The sequence below is a fragment of the Zingiber officinale genome, chromosome 9B, assembly GCF_018446385.1.
Source record: "Zingiber officinale cultivar Zhangliang chromosome 9B, Zo_v1.1, whole genome shotgun sequence".
In the NCBI taxonomy this organism is placed as follows: domain Eukaryota; kingdom Viridiplantae; phylum Streptophyta; class Magnoliopsida; order Zingiberales; family Zingiberaceae; genus Zingiber; species Zingiber officinale.
The window spans coordinates 102,370,220-102,389,898 of NC_056003.1; the positions used below are offsets into that span (position 1 = coordinate 102,370,220).

General features: G+C 37.4%; 1 protein-coding gene across 1 annotated transcript; it reads right to left on the reverse strand.

The window, feature by feature from the left end:
* Positions 1-12,101: 12,101 nt before the first annotated feature.
* LOC122024001 (vacuolar protein sorting-associated protein 20 homolog 2-like) lies at positions 12,102-17,101 on the reverse strand. The gene is made up of 7 exons (XM_042582482.1): positions 16,966-17,101; positions 16,773-16,893; positions 14,260-14,412; positions 14,015-14,167; positions 12,949-13,032; positions 12,428-12,575; positions 12,102-12,342 (listed from the first exon to the last, which is right to left on the reverse strand). The coding sequence occupies exons 2-7, from the start codon at positions 16,872-16,874 to the stop codon at positions 12,323-12,325; spliced, it is 660 nt and encodes a 219-aa protein (XP_042438416.1). The 5' UTR covers positions 16,875-16,893; positions 16,966-17,101; the 3' UTR covers positions 12,102-12,322.
* Positions 17,102-19,679: the final 2,578 nt, after the last annotated feature.

Below are 19,679 nucleotides of genomic sequence, written 5' to 3' on the forward strand. Positions count from 1 at the left end.
GACGCTCAATGAAACAGTAAATAATGACCGAGCGGAAGGCCTAAGAGAAGGCAGGACGTAATAGGTGCGCCGCCCGGCCGACGCAGGGAATTAGGACCGTCCGGACGGCGCTCTTCGTCTAGCCGGCCGGACGGACGTCCTGACCGGCGGTGGGTCAATAGGGACAGGAACATCTGCTAACAGCCGTCAAGTCGTATGGCTAGGCCATACTCCTAGTCTGACAACGGGGTGTCCTGTTGTCCCATCGAAGGCGCGATAGGACTGTTGTAGTATGGCGTCAGGTAAGCTTTCTGACAAACACATACCGAGGTATGGACTGCGGACACGTACGCGCCTCGGTGGGCGTGTAGAAGCTCTTTCACCGCTCTATATAAAGGGCCGCAGACTTCGCCGGAGGTACGCGTTCTACAAGCTTTGGAGCTACTTTTTCCACCACTTGCTTACCTGACTTGAGCGTCGGAGGGTCGCCGCTGGGAACCCCTTCCCGGCCCGACTTCTATGCAGGTTCGCCGGAGTTTCGTGAGACTAGCCGGAGATCTACATCAGCAACCCGGAGAGCGCCACGTGCCCAACGTCCGTTGATTCAGCATTCGGACAGGATCAGAATGAATGTACAGAAATGAAATGTTGGATGTGCAGGAATTCAGAAATCCAGAATCGAAACTGAAGTTACTGATGTAAAATTCTGAACTCAACAATTAGGCTAAACTTCAGATTTGTATTAATTTAATTCAAGCTAGAGTGAAGGAAACTTGAATTTGAAGATTATTAGTAACCTTGAATGCAGGAATTGCAGAAATTAAATAGTGCTGTTGGAACTGAAATATCGCAGAAATGCAGGAATTTAGAGGTGGAGGTTTAGTATTTGTAAAAGCTCTATTAGTGTTTGGAGGTTGAAATTAGGGATGCAGTAACAGAAGCTTCATTGAAATTTCTAGTATTGAAACTTAAGAATGTGAATCAGAATTTGGAATTGTAGCTAAATCAAGTTGCTAGAGTGTTGCTAATTTCTGAAATCAGATTGATGATGAAGTCTAAAAAAAATCTGAAGCTACTAGTTGTGCCAAATCTACATTGAGTGTCTGAACAGCATTTCTGTAGAATTTTAGATTAAAATCCCTGATTACAAGGACAAAATTCAGCTCTGCAAAATGATATTCAGATTTAAATTTGAATGACTTAACTTCTGAAATCTGGTGCTGTAAAAGGTTTCAAAGAAACAAAAAGTTTAAGGGATTTCTGAAAAGCTGAAGAAATTGCAGAAATAGAAAAGAAAACAAATGCAGCTAGTGTGGAAGCAATGGTGTATTAAGAATTCAGAAGCAATATCAAGAAAAGGAGAAGATCTGGTGAAGCTTTTAAGTGTGAAGGAACAAATGTTAATCTCGCATCAAATTACTGAAAGATGCAGTGGGCTATAAGAACAGAAATGTGCAGGAATTTGTTTGGAAATGCAGAATTTTGTGCCAAAAGTGTATCAAAAATCAGGTACAACATTTAAACGATTGAGAAGCTTAAGTGAAGCCTTACAAGATGCAGAAATATATGGTATTTCAGTCTTCTATGATCTTTTCAAACTTTAGAAACTGAAATGAAAAATTGGATATAGGAAGCTGCTGTTTGGAACTGCAAACAGTTTCTCTGCAGAAGCAGTAATGTTGATGCTTTAGGTAGAGTAAGATTTAATGACAAATCTGAAGAAAATTGTGGATGTTGCCTATCTTAAGGATTCAGTGCTAAATGAGAGTTTCTTCCAAAAAGAATATTGAACCTGAAAATGCAGAAACTGTTGATTGCTAGAATTGTCCAGTTCCACTGCAGTTTGCCAAATTCAGCAGAATGATTGTTGTTGCTGAAAAAGAAGAACTTTCCAATGCTAGTGCGAGTCCTAACATTTGGAATGAAATAGAAACCATTCTTCCAATGAATGCATTAATTGAAGTCTCTAATGTGCCAAATTTTTGTTATGCATTTCTGATTGAATAGGTGTGGCTGCTGGGATACAGAGCTGGATCTGTTCTGAAACTGATTTCTGATTACTGAAATTGTAGTTAGCAGGAAATCAATTTCGAACTGGATTTTCTTTCCTGCTATCATTGAGTCTTGAAGAGTATACAAAAGATGGCAGTCATAAACAAAGAAACTGAAGCAAGATAGATTTTGAAACAAATCAGGAATTGGAACCTAAGTTACTGACTAAAATTTCTGGTTTCAATAAGCAGATGAGCTATGATTTAAAGTTGGCTGATTTCATAATCAAGATTTGAAAGAGCAGGTTGTTAGGAAGTGCAGCAGAGGCTGCAATAGAATGCAGTACCAGAATAGATTTCTATTTTGAATTTGAAACTTACAAGGATGAATTCAAGTTTAGAAGCTTTCTTGTAGTTGTTGGAGACATCATAACAATTCAGGACAGCAAGCAAGATTACTAGTGCATGCTGTAAAAGGAACCAGATTTCAAAATCAGCATTAGTTCTGTTCTCAGTACTGATTTTTGAGCTGCTGGAAGAAAGAGGTAATCTGATTGCAGATCAAATCCAGAAATCAGAAATGAAACTGCATTATGAAACTATTTGTGAATCTGAATTTTCTACGTTACAAATTGAAATTACTGTAATTTGTAGATTCTGAAACTTAGTCCAGGAAGTTGCTGAGTTAGATTGCTGAATTGATACTAATCTACAGTTAAGAAATCAGAGCCTAGCAGTATGCTTAATTAACCTCCTATTATCTTAGTGCCAAATGACAATCTGAAGTGCTGATTTCAGGAATTCATGAACTAGCATTCTTGGATTTCAAAGTAACTTCATTGAGTTTCTACAAAATCCAATTTAACAGATTTATTTCAACTGTCCAGAATCACCAGGAAATCATATTGGAGAGGCAATGTTATGAATTTCGAGTTAGAAGCAAATGCAGAAATGCAGAAATGATGAGGCTGCTGTTGGAATTTGCTAGTATGCCAATTTTCTTGGACCGGATTCTTATTGTAAACTTTGTTTCTGACTTTAAAGAATGCAAGAATAGAAATGGAATCAAGGTCATGTTTTGCTGGAAATGAAATTTTAAATGCTGAATCAAACTTCTGAAAAGGGGTTGCTGGAATTGGAAATGCAGACGCTGTGCAGAATTTGATCTGGATCTTCACTGGAAATTGCAGAACTGGAAATTGACAGAGAACAGAATGTGCAGCAGAATGTAAGTTGATACATTGGACTTGAGAATTAACTACCGAGCTATATTTTCTGGAACTTAAAGTGATTCTGTAAACAGAATAGTTCAGATTCTGTAACTAAGTGTTAAAAATCAGAGATCAGCCTTGTTTTGTGCCAACTGAAATGCCATGTTTTGCTAGAAATGAAGCTGTAAATGCTGAATCAAACTTCTGAATTTAGAATGCTATAACTTCAGATTCTTGTCCTGTATCACCAAGTTCATCCAAGATATTGTTGTGTGCAAGAGAAAAGCAAGGAAAGTTTAGACCAAAGGATTATGGAATGTTAACAAATTGAAGAAGTGCTGTAATTTTCAGAAACTTACCAAATCTGTGAAAAATGTTTGTTGATGTGCTTTGTGCCAAGCTTATCTTCGAATTTACAGAGCTTGAGGTCTTTATAAGCAGGGAAGGTAGTGACAACAGCCATACACAAAGCTGATTTCGGGAATTGATAAGGGCAGTAATGCAATGTTGTCAATTTTTCAGCAATCAATGTTGTTTTTGAAGTCTGAAATTGATTCCTTGGTGTTAGAAGGAGTGCTTGTGCAATTCGGAATTGGAGAAGCTCCACAATTCAAAGAACCAAACAAATTTTAGCTATTTAAGCTGAAGATTTCAGTAACTAGAAGCATCATAGATGCTGAAGGAGTTCTTTGATAATACTTTAATTTCAAAGATAATGACTTGAATCTGATTATGTACATGGTGTATCATTGAAGCTGAATTCAACTGATCTGTGAAGTGCAGAATTCAGACTTGTGCAGTTTCTGTTTCATGTGTGCCAGTTTTGTATCAATTTACATTATTTCCATGCTTATGAAGAGCTAAATCCATTTTGAAACAGAGAGGGCAGTGGGAACAGAAACTTTCCATTCAAGCATCAATTGATACCTTTAGCCCGGATGAAATGTATATGGGTTGAATTTAAGCTACCTTAGGTTTCCATATCTGAACTTATGCAATAATTCTGTATTTACAAATGTTGGTTCCGTATGAAAATTGAAGAGGAAATGTAGAAATGCGGAATGATGAGGATGCAACTCATGTATAGCTAAGTTCAATTCTGAAAACTAAGTGTTAAACATGTTCATTTCTGCAAGTTTTATGTCAAGGATGAAGGAAGACAAAGGAAATAATCTTGTGCCTAGTTTTAGTTCTGTTCTTTACCAGAAAAAAACACAAGGAAATAATAGAAGCAGAGGAAGAAGTGGATTCATTAGTGATGCACATGCTGACAACTTTTTGCAATGATCAGTTCAGTGCAAGGAAACCAAATTGAGTCTATTGCATTTTCTGTACAGAAATTTCTGAAATCCAGAGGTGTATAGAACAAACCATGACAGGAGAAATTATAATGGATTAAGATTGGATTCCTTTAATGTGATTGTATTGCATTCCTTCTAATGCTTGTGAGAGTTCTATGTGTTAATTCTTGTCATTGATATCTTGGAGCTCCGGTTGTACAATTATTGAGTGTATTCTCTTGAAACTGAATTTTCACGGGTACAAAAATCTGCAGTGACAGGTAAAAGAACAAGATCAGTACGCTAAAAGAATATCATGAAATTTGGATACATGTGTGTTTGAATTGCCCGAGACGGACAATATTTTAAGTGTGGGGGAGGGAGCTATTTTCCATTAGCTAATGTGAGTTTGTTTTTGAGCTTTCAAGTGATGGAGTGGAAGTGAAAAATCCAGTGAAAACAGAAGAAAAATTTGGAAATTGGCACATCACAAGAGTGTATCAAAAGAGTTTCAGGATTCTTTGTTTGCCATCAAATTGAAGGGGAGGTTAGCTTGGTCTTTTTAATTGATAAAAACAAATGGTATTCATCTCTTTTCACATCAAAATGGTCAACTCATCAAGTATATTCCCCCAATACTCTAATCTCCTCAATTTTTCATTAAATACTTTTTTTTTGCCTATTTCATTCACTTTCCTTGTTCTTTTTGCTTCCATTTCAATTATTCATGATAAATTCCTTTTGATTCATGTATGCTATGTTTTATAGTGGTGGAGAAGTAGAATATAAGCAAGCTTATGGTAGTGAAATGTTGTGAGTTGCATTGAGTGAGCTCCACTTATACACATGCTTTATTGTGAGAGATAGATTAGGTAAATCCCTTGTGAGATTGCGACTTGCTTAATTTTTCAATTGGATTGAAACTACCATACCTACTGATGTTTGTTTGGATTGTATTCATGATTGTTTGTGATCTTTTAGATGGTCTTAGTTAAATTCTTTTTACCATTTTTAGGTATTGCTAGGGAAATTTCTATGGAGATGATTTTTAGTTTTCTTTACTTGCACGGGACGTTCAAGACTAAGTGTGGGGGATTTGATAACCATGATTTTACTGCATTATTTTGATTCATTTATGCATGGTTTTGATGTTGGTTTCATAGTTTAAATCATGGTTACATTACATTTTTGTGCATTGTATAGATTTTGGACTTAATTGTAAATTATATTATTTTTGGTGTTATTTGATGCTAATATTTGATTCTTATTTTGTAGGCATCAAAGGATCTTGGATTTGGATCTATTTGGACCGAAATTGGGCTCGAATCGGAGTTCAAACGAGAAGATCAAGTTTTGAAGCATTATGAGCCGTTTATCAAGAATAGGAGAGATCTGAACCATCCGTTGAAGATCTGGCTGATCCAACCTAATGGGGAGCAGATCTGAGCCATTGATGAAGATCCAGAAGTTTTGATCTAGATCTGAGTTCATCTAGCCATTGATCAAGCCGAATCAAATCTGGACCGTTCATTGAAGACTGGGCAGATCTGGACCATCCAGTGATGATCTGTACGATCCGACCTAAGGGAGGGTAGATCCAGACCCTAGATCAACATCAGTACCTTCGGATCAGATTTTGGATGACTTTTCACCATTGATTTAGCCCGGAATCATCTCAACCGTCCATTCCAGATCCAGATCTGATTTAAATGAGAAGCTACAGCAGCCAGCTTCTTCGTCGATTCTCCACAGCGCTGAGCTTCGCGTTCCGCGGCGTTCTTCGAGATTCCGACCCCATCTCGAATTCTAGATCAATTTTCCGGCAACTTCATCGACGACGACATTCTCAGTGCTTGCGACCAGCTTCCGGCCATCTGAGCTCGCTCAAAGGTGGTTCTGCGGCGAGAATTCTGCTCCGCAAACCTCTGCTTCTGCCGTTGCCGATTTTGAGGTGTTCCTCCAATCGATGGTTCCGTTTTCCATCCGAGAGCATTGGCGGCGTTCCTCCACTGCTTCTGGACCATTCCCGACGACAATCCATCCACCATCAGCTCCATTTCAGATCTGAAGTTGCAGTCGCAGATTTACAGATTTCCTGAGGTTGGCAGCATCGATCTTCATCAGATTCGTTTGGAGTGGTCTCCGATGGTGTTGGTGAAGGCTGAGTTGAGTTCAGTTGCTGAGGTTGTCTTTCTCTGATTACAGTTGGAGTGTTCTCTGCTGTTTCCTTGTGTGACGGCAAGGAGAAGTTGCCAAGAAGATTGGTTTGGTGTTGAGATGGTTTAGGGTTTAACTTTTGCATTCTTTTACTGTTGATAGATATAGATTTCAGTTTATGCTATTTAGATTCCTTAATTATAGATCTTTTAGCTTAATTGATTTAATTCAAGCGTTTGAGTAATTTAGTTTCAATCAATTTTGAGTAATTTAGTTTCAATCAATTTGAAGTTGTTGTTAATTTTGCTTTAGCTTAAATTTCAGTATTGTTGAGTAGTTTCATTACTGTAGTTAAGGTTTAAATGTTACTTTAGATTGTATTTCATTTAGGTGTTGCTATTTTATTCTTAGTTTAAGTGTGTCGACGGTTAAATCATAACGCAAGGTGACAATGCATTGTTGATTGCTTGTTGACACGTAGTTAGGTTTCATTTATGCATTAGATTAATTTCTTAATTGCTGTGTTTTCATTTGTTAGATTTAGATTCAAAGCATCAACCCCCCATTTATATATTAAAACCCCCAAAAATAGGAATAAAATACGATCCTAAGATTACATCCTACCGTTTGTTCCTCGAGAGATCGATCATGGGCTCGTTACTACAACGTTATTGTGAAATTAAGGGGTTCAGTTGAAATACATTGTTAATTTGATTAGCGGATGTGACAGATTCGCTTTATCAACTGCCCCCTTCGACACAATCTTACAGAAGCATACTGTGGTTGAAAAATACTGTTACCAGTTGACTAGTATCTGCACCAGTCGACTGATACCCTTTTTAGGTCAACTTCAGAAATGCACCAGAAATTTCATAAACTTCCAAAAATTCTCAAATTTTATGGAGAGGTCTATTGTACCCTTGTATACTTGGGAAAAATATATTACAAAATGTATCTATCACAAATCCCAAGATTGATACAAAATCCAAAACTAGCTAAATGGTTCAATTGAACCTTGACCTAAAGTCCTAGTTTTGGCTTCCTCTTGATGTATTTGCCCATACCAACCCACAATGCATCCCTAGCATTGGTATATATGACATCTATACATCCAAAACCAATTGTCATGCATTATGACCCCAATGTCATATTTCCTTGCATGAAACACAACCCAATTGTGCCAATTCCTTGAGGTTGAGACTCAAATCTGTCTCCAAACCTTTTGGCACATTTCATGACTCATCTAGAATCCTAAGTAGTACCCACTTGAGATCCATTGGTCATGGGTCCCAAATTGACTCTTTGAGCTCCCCCTAGAGCTCTTAACCTTAGTCACCTCCCTAGGTGACTCATCCACAATCGTTAGGCCACATCGGTGCACCTCCAGTGACACTTGACCTACAAACCTAACCTTCTTAACTTTGGACACCTTGTCCTTGATTAATTTAACCTTACCTTTAAATGACTTTCTCTTACCATTTATTGGCTTCTCCTTGCTATAGTCATATGCAACCATAGCATAAGACTTTTCATTAGCATTGGAGACACTAGATCGGTATCCTAGACCCGATCTATCATTGTTGGGTCTTTGACTACCCAACATCATACCTAAACCCTTAGATCCAACATTGAATCTTTCTAGGGTTTTCTCCAACCTATCAAGTTTTGCCTTCAAAACTTGATTTTCCCTTTCTAGGTTCCTAAACCTAGAGTCAACATGTCCACCATGGACATTCCTAGACCTACCCATTTTTCTAGGCATATGTCTTCCCTTCTTGGGATTAATGTCTTCGGTCTCCTTGGGTCTACCATTTCTAGAGTTATCATGAATTGGTCTCCTAGGGTTATGATCTACACTTACCCTATTCCTATCATGACATTTAAATCCAAAATTTTGCATGGGCATATAATGATTAACATTATTTTTCCTAGCATGCAAGGAGGAATGAAAGTTTGAATTGCATTTCAAATTAGGGTATACCTCCCTTACCCTTGAAGCTCCCCCTTGACTTGAGCTCTTCTTCTTTTTCTTCTCTTTCTCCCATTTCTTCAATTGCGCTAGCTTCTTGATCTCTCCTTTCTTGGGGCATTTTGTATGGTAGTGGCCCTTCTCTCCACACGTGAAGCATATAATGCGTATTTTCCTTCTTTGGGCTTCTTCATTCCTACAACCCTTGTTAGTGTCTAAAATAACTTGATTGAGTTTAGGAGTTACCTCTTTCTTACCCAATGGACATCTACTCTTGTAGTATCCCTTCTCATTGCACCCGAAGCACACAATGTGATCTTTTGATTTTGCTTCGGTGGAGGTGCTCACTAGGTTGATTTCCAAGACTTCTTCTTCTTCTTCACTTGTCTTGGATTCTTCTTCAACCTTTGAGGATGTATCCCCATCCACACTAATGGATGTCATTTCTTTATCCTTCTTCTCTTCGGAAGTTGAGTGCTCATCACCTTCCGGTTGCTCCTCCTTATCTTGAGCCATTAAGCCCATCTCCTTGGGCTCTTCTTCTTCTTGTGTAGGCATAGGTTCTTCCCATTGAACCTTCTTTATTTTGTTCCACAAATCGTGGGTGTTCTCGTATTTACCTACATGGCTCATCATGTCATTAAGCAAAATATCAATTTATATAGATATTACCGTGTCGTTTGCCTTTGACCGTGAGGTTTGCTCCTCCGTTCAATGTCGTGGTCGGAGCTTCTTCCCTTTCTTTTCCTTCGGGACTTCGAACGGCTTTTTGACCACCATCATGGTGTCCCAATCCATGTCGAAGAAGACCTCCATCTTCATCATCCAATATGTGATGTCCCCAAGGCTTCCTCCTTTAAACTTTGGAGGTTCAATCAAGTCGGTCATCTTCTTGTAGTTGCTCTTCTCGGCAGTTAGTCCGGTGAAGTGCAAACCTCGTTCTGATACCACTTGTAGGAGGATCGGTGGCCGGCTTGAAGGGGGATTGGATAGACGGCACCCCCAAATGTTCGCTTCTTTCTACAATGTTAGTGCGCAAGTGGAAATACAAACAAACAAGTAGAAAGACTAAAACTAAGAAAGGAAACGCAAATCGCTAACACGTTTGTTTACGTGGTTCGGAGATAACTTGATCCTACTCCACGGCTGTTTGTAATGTGGACGATCCCTCAATCCGTCAGTGGATTAGTCCCCGGAAACTCCGGCTAGCACAATCCTCCTTGTCAGTGGAGAAACCTTGCCACAACTCGATCAAGAACACTTGGATTGCTAGAGCACTAGATGACTAATAATTAGGCTTTAACCAAGTCTAATTTCGTCACCTTGGTCGGCCATCCCAAGCTCCTTCTTATAGAGCTTAGAAGAAATCAGCAAGCTGATTTGCCCGTTACCAGTCGACTGGTCCTTGCACCAGTTGACTGGTGCCAGCCCAACGACATGACAAAGACTATCTACCAGTCGACTGGTCCCAGGACCAGTCGACTGATCCCAGCCATTTCGGGCAAAGAGAGATTCTATGCTCACCACCAATCGACTGATCCCAGTACCAGTCGACTGGTACAACCCTATACCTAGGGTTTCCATCCCGAATACATTTCTCTCAGCATTTGGACCCTCACGACTCACTTGACTCTTCTTTGTAGCTTTGACCTCTTGTCTTCAAGCCTACTTCCTTTGGCTCTCATCCCTCGGATGCATCCAAGCCCGCAACTACTCCACAATGACATCCTTCGCGTATGCCTCGAAGTCGCTTCCCTCGGTCCTTGTCCTTGCTGCCTTGTCCACGGTCCCTCAGATGCTCCATCCTTCACCAGACCCGAAGCCATCAAGCTAAATCACATGTGTATCCTGCAAACTTGCATACTCACATACATATATCAAATAACGAGGGTAATCCTAACTTAAACCCTTTGCCCAAATACCAAAACACATGGTCGCACGGACCATTGGGATTGCTCTAACATCAAGTAGAGCAGATGAAAATCTACAACCCCAAAAATGCTCTAGAGTGAGATAACTTCACAAGGATGATTTTACATTTGAAGAAAAAGAGGAGTATCACAATGATGATATTGAGTTTGTGTTCAATGAAGAATAAATTATTGAAAATTATGGAGAAGAAGAATCACAATAAATATGTGATATTTTATTGGTTGTGTAATTTTGAACTCATTTTAAATTCGATATTATTGTGTTGGAGTTATAGCATGTGATTTATTATGTAATTTATGTGATACCGTGAAATCTGCCTAGCGGTGCCTAGTCCCCATCTAGGTGCTGGTCTGACACCTAGCGAATTTTAGAACCTTGGTACTGATTTCTATAAACCAGCACAAGGCTATAAACTAGCACCATCTTGTATGTAGGAGAGAGAAGAGAGTTGTTGTGCATACAGATGAGAGAACGATTAAAAAATTTAGATTTTGGCTAGCTGCGTCAGATCACTCACATTGGATGTCGCCCATCGCTGCTCATATAAAGGTGTGCATGGTATCATTCTTATACACACACACTGCACATCGATTTTACGCGTTTATTGGTGATTGAGTGTGATTCCGAGCGCCTAAATCATTTCCGGACATCCCAAATCAATTTTGAATATTCGAGGTGCTCGAAAGTGATCTAGACACTCGAAATCCCATTCAATCACCCACAATATATATCTATAAGGAAATAATATCCTACATACCTTACGTGGCACACCCCATGCAAACCCTGTACACACCTAAAAAAATTCAGTTTAAAATTTTTTATAATTAATATTATAACTCGACGTCTAAATTCTAAAGGCAAAACTCTAAATGACATACTCGCAAACTAGAAAAAAAATCTACTCTGTTGCGAACATAAGTCCGCAACAGATATAATTTTTTTATTATTGTTTTTAATTTACAGATGTTATTTAAGATTTTACCTTTAAGTGCTGGATTATACTATTAAGTACAAAAACAAATTTAAATCAAAAAATATTTGCAGCTTCAGATATGGAGGATATCATTCCTCTCTCTCTATATAATTTTTTTTCTAATTTATTTATATATGTTTTTAAAACTTATAACTGTGGTGGTAAGTTGTTTTATCTATTTAGTATTTTTTTTAAATTTAATTATCTAGTTTTTCAAATTGATTAAATTTAGAAGTGATTGATCCAACCCATGTTAATTTCTCACTAATTATCAAAATAAATCCAAAAAAAAAGCACAAATAGATTATAATAGTCCAACATCACGAATAATTCAAACACAAACGATAAATGATATACCCCATCTGAATAATGAAGGGCTAAAATTTAAATTTTAGAGTAGGCCCACGGGCAGACAGGTCCAGGAGTTGCCACCGGCCAGCGCTTTTGCTCTTTTTTTCATTTCCAGCTCAATCAGCGTCAGCTATGCGCACTAAAAGCTAGATCAAGCAAATCTCACTCTACTTACTTTTCATTTTTACCAAATTTAAATTCTCACCCTTGCTGATTGGCACATGTACCCGCAGATAATAATAAATTGAATAACAGAAATAACATAACTTTATATTTTTATTTTCAAGGTCATCACTGAAAATAAATTAAGTTCTCTGTACAAGTGAGAAGCTAAAAAAACCATTGAGGGGGACAGTTTTTATAATGTCCTGAAGTCTGTAGGATCATTAACTGAACTTCAATTCCATACAACTCCAGAGAGATATATAGAAGATAGAAGACAATGGAAAAATCAACGAGCAATATTTGACATGATCGTATCATGCAGGCAGTGGCTCCTCTGCAATTGTACAATGAAACAAAGCTAATGTGCATTCAACTGGTTCATGGTTGTAACTGTAAAATAAAAATAGAAAGATGGAAACCTTTTGTTTTTCTTGCTGCTTGATTTGAGATGTCACCAGAGGGTACATCAGGAAGATCGATAAGCTCATCTTCTTTGATCTCGACCTGGGAATCAGCTATAGGCTCTAATGCCTGAGAAGGAACTGTAGGCAAGGATTGGAGGGTAATCTGCAAGTATACAAAAGGATTCCAAGGTTAAATGCACGATCACTCAGATGTTGGATGCACAAATACAACGGAATTTGATTGTATTTCGAAAATTCAATGTCGCATCTTCAGGTCGGTGAACCAGGTAGTTACTATAAACTGCACCTTTGGTTGCCTACTGAAACCACTAGACATTGTGTGCTCCAAGCAAAAGTTGGAAATAAATGGGTTGATGCAGTTTTTATAAGGTGCAGGTTCAACTGTTTACTGAAACTGCTACTCATCATATACAAGTTGAATATTAAAAATAAATAAATTAAGCATGCGACAATTCCATTGCAAAACCAGAAAGCCCAAAGGAAGGTATTGAGAGATTTCTGGAAGAAAAACTTGCCTCAGTTTCCAAATTCTCAAACTCTGCTAGAACCTCTTCCTCATCTTCGGGAGATAGACTCTCTCCCAGGATTGCATTTATTTCCTTCAAAATGGAAAAAAAAAAAAAAAGAGAAGAAAAACAGCTCCACAACTTTAGGAAGTACATTCACATTTATGTGAGAGAGAAACTGGTGAAAATAAGAAAACTATAGATCAAAAAGAACTACGATTAACATTTCAAAAAAAACTAATCAAAACTACACGAATTTAGATTTATCAAACTTTTCCAAGCTAACACTTTTATTTAAATCCTCCCTCTAAGAAAGAAATAAGAAAACAAAGGAAACATAGAGGTTACAACATTACCTTGTAAACACGATACTGACAATGCCCAAAGATATAGAATTTTATACAACATAGTGTATTTGTTTTAACAAATGTCCTAATGGCTATTTCAGAAACAACCTAACAGCAACCTAAGACTTCAAACAAGCATCCTTCACAAATTATGATCAACCAACTAGAAAAATTAACTTAGCTCTAAAAGGCAAAAAGAGAAACTAATGACCTGTTTCTTAATAAAAAAAAAAAAACCACAAATACCAGGATTTTAACCATACAGTTCTACCTCTAACTTGAAGCCAGGAACCCTAGGTCCTGGAGAGGACCACTTCTCTCTCACCTAGATTTTGCAATTTTTTTTTTCCTTTTCACAACACCAAACAAGTCATCCTTGAAGACCTATAGCAGTTTTATCCTCTGTAGAAACCACATCCCCATCAATTATATTGTAAATATTGCAGTTTCTTCTCCTAAGTGGCTTGCTTGCATAATCAACATAACTTACCCATCATTTATATGGTAAATATTGCAGTTTCTTCTTTTAAGTGGCTTACTTGCATAGTTAAACATAACTTCTGTAGTCTTAGTCATTGACCAAGTCATCAATTTGATGTTCTAAGTTAAATATGAGATTTGTTTTACTGGTTAACCATCTATCCAAATGAAGTGATTGGTCAATATGAGTCATGGATCAAATACAAAAGCTTGGGTAGAAAATCGATAAAGACCAGCACAGATCTTACCTCTTGATAAGCCTTTGCCTCAGCGGAATCATCCATAAGCTTCTGAACATCCTCCAAACTGATCTCACTTTGTATAGACTTAATGGCATTACTTCCTGCCTTCAGGCTTTCAAATATAGCTTTCTGTCTGCTTGCTAATTCAACATCTGCCAACTGAAGCAGGCACAGAACTATCATAAACCCCTTAAGTGGTAACTATACTTGCATCTCTAGAAAAATGATAAAGATACAATTATGCACCATACTTGCTGCTCAACGTTTATAAGCCAACCATCAACTTGTTTGAGTAGCTCTTCTTGAGTTTTCTTCTTCTTAAGTGCAAGCAATGCCCGATCTTTCCTCTTCTCCCGAATCAAGTCCCTAGCAGCTTGTTTCTCAGCTTCAATCACAACTTCAAGCTAATCAAGCAAAGGAAATGGGAACATATAATTCAGACATGGCTTTATAAGCAAACTACAAAGTTGTAATTGAAAACTGAAGCGGATTTTCATACAGGATAAATATCTCACATTGAAATAAGTAGATTGAAGAGGGAACAATAGCTTTTCAAACATCTTAACATCCCTAATGACATTTTTAGGGTCAAAAACAGTAAATCTGCTTACCACTAGTAGATGTCATGGTCAGGAAACTGTCAAGCTGGAAGGTAAGGAATTGAATTATGCTGGTAGAGTGGAGCTCTTAATATCAGTCATATTGGGCATATGCTAGTAGACTTCCAAATGCATAAAAAAAGGTTAAAGCAGCTCATGGCAAAAATTTTGTTATATGGTGAGGTCAAATAGGTAATGCACAAGGAGATGGGTGGGTTAAAACGGAAGAGCAGAATAGGCTTGGTTTATTTATATCCAGGATATAGCATGGTGGCATCTAAATAGGAATTTTTGTTATTAAGATGTTATTTAGTATATTCTTGGAAAGAATTCCATATTGATTATAAAGACATCTCTCAAGGACTTGAATTCATGCTGTCATGGTGTATGTATGCATAAACTTCTTGTTTGGAGACAGAAAGAATACAAGATTTGAATGGATTACTGTCACCAGAGAGATTATTCTTGCTAATGAGGGAGATTACAAGTTACAAGTTTCCTGACAAACAAATGAAGGCAGTCACATCAATCAAACAAGGGAAGTGGAATCTTGAATATGTACAGCCATTCCAATTCTCATGCCTGCAGAAACTTTTTCTTTCTATTCCCATATTGAGCATAAGCAAGAAGGATGAGGTGGTTTGGACTTTAATCAACTCAATGCAGTACACACTTAAACCAGATAAGCTAATGACAGGTAGCACTACCCCTGTTAGCTGGAACTGACTAGTTTAGTTTAAGGGAGTAAAAACAACAAATGGATAAGAAAATATGATTGCATTATAAGGTTGCAATTGAACAGATCAAGTAAATCCAGACAGATATGATGAAACCTATTAGTTCGAAAGCACCATGAAGAGCAACAAAAAGCTGCATCACTTAATTCATCAAGTAAAATCTCCTTGTGCTTCAGGACCCCATAGTAGCAAGAATGTGCTAAACTATTCACAGGAGTGGAAACTGCAGCGGTTAAGAAATTGCAACCTTCCAAATAGGAACTTGTCAACCCATGAGCATACCATGAAGAAACCATGTTGATCTAGATTCTATAGGTTGAGAACTACTCTTATACATAAGCATGTAAGAAAAAAAAATTTTAAATGAGAGACAAAAGAAAAGAAAGAATTGGTGTTAAATTGAAAGTTCTCACTGCCTAGAAAAGATAGTCCCTGTAAGAGGAGCTAGCATTGGGAAGAGTTGCAACCGTGCTCGAAAGGAAAAATTTAGTGCAGCTGTAATGAAGCTCAATCTATTTTGAATTTTTAACTTAAATGCACTGCATCTATATCAGAAAAATTGTATACATACTTAAGGTGGGAATTGTGTGTGTTCTGAAGAGAATTTTTAAGGTGGGAAATGAAATGGATCTCTGTTACATACTAAAATGATGATATACATTGTAACAGAAACATGGATAATAAAAAGCAAAATTGTATTAATTCAAAATACTTCCTGTACATAGGATCTTGACCTCTTTTTTATAAATTGACAATAAAACTTATTTTCCATAAAATAAAAACTTCGTTTATCTCAATAACAGCTCTATAAAAACTCTAACTAACTTTTCTAAAAACTAAATCAGATTTTTCTAAAAACATTCCACTATTTTCTAAGAGATATTACAAACTATCAAAATTTGATGACTTGGACAATTATAAACTTTTCAACAATATTTTAAATAGAATCTAAAATACTAACTGAGGTACTAAGTCATCAACTGATTAAGAATAATGTCCAACAGAAAATTAGACTTTGACCAATTAACGAAATGAGAGTTTGAAATAAACCAAGATAATTATGATATGATCATCCAATTCCATCATCTTTTAGCAGAGAACTGATTCACTATAGCCTGATGGAGAAGGTCACTGAAAAAGGGAATTTTGGTCTCTCTCAGTGAGAATATACAACTGCCCTCTTACTTAAAATGCAGGCAACGGGGAAGGATACACTTGGAAATAATTGAAGATCGACGATGCCCTAGGCAATCAGCAATAACTCCTAAAAGACGGATTTTTCTAGATATTATGCTCATTTTGAGCTTGAAAATTCCCTAAAACAAAAAAAAACGTTAACAAAAGTCAGACAATGACCTAATTAGCTGGGGGAACGGTCAACAAGTTCAAAGCACGATAGAACGAGATGATACGATGTGAAGGAACTACCTGCTGCTGGTACTGAGCGAGCTTACGGCGTTGTGTCTTGAGAGACAGGATGGCTCGATCCACCTCCGTGATCTTGGGCTTCTTCACGAATATGTTGCCCATCAATCAAGTCCGTCTCGCCCTGAAGAATTCAGATCAACCGAAGAGGGGTGTAGACAATCAGAAGAGTAGGAAGAAAGGGAAAGATCGTCACCTAGAAAGAAGAGGAAAGGCAAGACGGAAGGGGAGGAAGTTAAGCAAAAGGATCAATATTAGGTTTTTTAGTGGACCGGCGAGTTTGCGTGACATGCCATGCAAATAATCGCTGTAAAAGTCTTAATTGAATCAGCCCACCTCAATTAGATAAATAAAAGAAAATTCAATAAGTTGTATTTATTTATAAATGACCTATTTTGGTTAAAAATAAAAATAAAAATAAACCAATTTGACCTACGTAGTTGCTCATGGTGCCTTGCTCGTCGAGCTCTTTTCAACCGAACGCTTGAATCATATTTGTTATTTTTTTAAAAAAATATGCTAGTTAAAAATTTGAGAAAAGTTAAAATAACATGCTTTTTTTTAAGAATTGTCTAACATCTCATCCATGAAATGATACTACTATCCTCTTTACGATGATGCTTATATCTTTTCAACTCAGCTCGATGCTATCTAGTATGGATAATCATTTTCTCAAAGGTGAGTACCCGGAGCTATAGTATAATAGTAGGACATTCAGATTATCATCTAAGTATTCATAGTTTGAGTCTCAGTTATGATAAATTTATAAAAAAATTTCCTCCAAATGGGCACGCAATTAAAGGATGTTGGGCTCTTGGGCTGCTCACTGTAAGTACTTCCCGATTTATCCTGGTGACCGGTGGAAAACTTTCGTGGAGCTGGGCCGGTCACCCAGACTCGACGTTACCCAGCCTGGTTAATTATTTTTTTTATTTTTTTATATCTCTCTCGTTCGAATCATGTGCGTTGTAATAATTATAAAATTATAGTTATTACATATTTATAACAATTATAATTTATAGCTATCACAATATATATTTTTTTAAACTAAAATTATTAGGAGCGACTAAAAAAATTTTAAATGATATTTTTTGAGTTTAAAACTTGATCATTATGAGTTTTACCCTATACTTAGTTGTAGATTTTTAAATAAATTTTGATTTGATATATTATGTGTCGCATGATTTAATCCAAATCAAAAGTTATTGTTGGTGCAATTTGCGCTAATAATCAAACTCAGATTTTGATATATGACAAAAGATTAAAATTAGATGTTATATTTATCTAACCTTTTTACCAAGTGTGTAGGATTGAAAGACTTAGGACCTAACACCAGACTGAAGCCCAAGTAAGTTGATACCTAGTAGGAAGTCCAATTGGGTCCGTGGGGCTTGACAATTAGCTGAAGCCTAGGTAGATTGATACGTGACAGGAAGTCCAACCGGGTCTATGAGACCTGGCAATTGGCTGAAGTCTAGATAAGACAATCTGATAGAAAGACTTGGTGGGTTAAAGAAGTCAAGTAAATACTGCAATTGGTAAGTGAAGGTAAGTCACTGGAGAAGAGAGATCTGGTGAGGACGAGTCCTGGTGGAACTATAGGTGCGGTCCAGCTTATAGTCATTTCAGATATCTAAAATGAGATAATGACTAGATCCTGATCTTGGGAAGATAGAATTTAATTAATAACCATTTTATTTTAACTATGCTAACTCTATTGTGCAGACTATATATTGTTATGTGGATTAACACCTTTTTACAAGGTTAAAATGCAAAATTGAAACTTGGATGAATAGTATTTGAGGTGGCTCAGGTGGAAACCAAGATGTCTCGATTCACACTGGAGGCGCCCTAGATGACTACGGGTGCCTCCACACGAACAAGCGGTGAATATCATATTTTAGCATTGGAGGTGTCTCAGTTGGGAACTAAGACACCTCAGTTCAGACTCGAGGCACCTCAGATGGGAGTGAGGGCGCCTTCGAGAGGATAACCTCTATAGTTTGTGCATTAGATTAGAGCTACGAAGTGAGGTGCCTTAGCTGGGAATTAAGGCGCCCTCAATGTCCTTTATAAGGGTTGTTTGTCTATGCTATCCAATATAACTACTAGAAGAACTATTCCGATCATTTTACTGCTTCGTTCTCTAACTGTTGCGACTCTACTATGCCCGACCATTGCCGGCAGACCGACACCAACACACGAGCTCGATCAAATTCCATTCTTTTAAGTGTTGATAATGATTTTATTTATTGTGTATCTTTTATACTTGCAAAAGGAAAGTGTAGGGTGTTACACTTTCCTCATTTCTATACTCGACTACTCTACTAGGATTTTACTTATAGAGAGTGTTGGATCGAGATACGCGTGAGAGAGAGAGTGAATCACATGGTTTTTTAAAAATCATTCTTTTTTTTGTTTTGAAAAGTGAGTACGCAATGGAATTAAAATACAGAAACAAAAAGCTAAAATACAAGTATGCAAGTGATTTACTTGGTTCAGATCCTTCATCGACTTATACTCCAAGACTCAGGTCTCGCGAACCTATCGATGAGTAATTCACTAATAACCTTTTTTTGGAACCACCAGAAGATGGGATCAAATATAAAACTATACGAACAAGTGTAACACGCTACACTTTTCCTTTTGCTATAATTAAGTACAGAACTGAATTTCGTTACCCAACACTTTCAAAGATGATTTGCTTAGGTTCAGTGTTAGATGGCTCCTCGGTAATAGTCAGATGTAGCAACATCGTAGCAGAGCAATAGCAGGAAGCCGGAGCAGTCAGAACGTTAAATGGGCGCATAGAAGCTTATAGAAGAGTTGATGAAGAAACCTTGGTCAAATGCCTCTTTTATAAGGAATGGAAGACACCTTCTATAGCATTGAAGGAGCCTTCAATGCCAA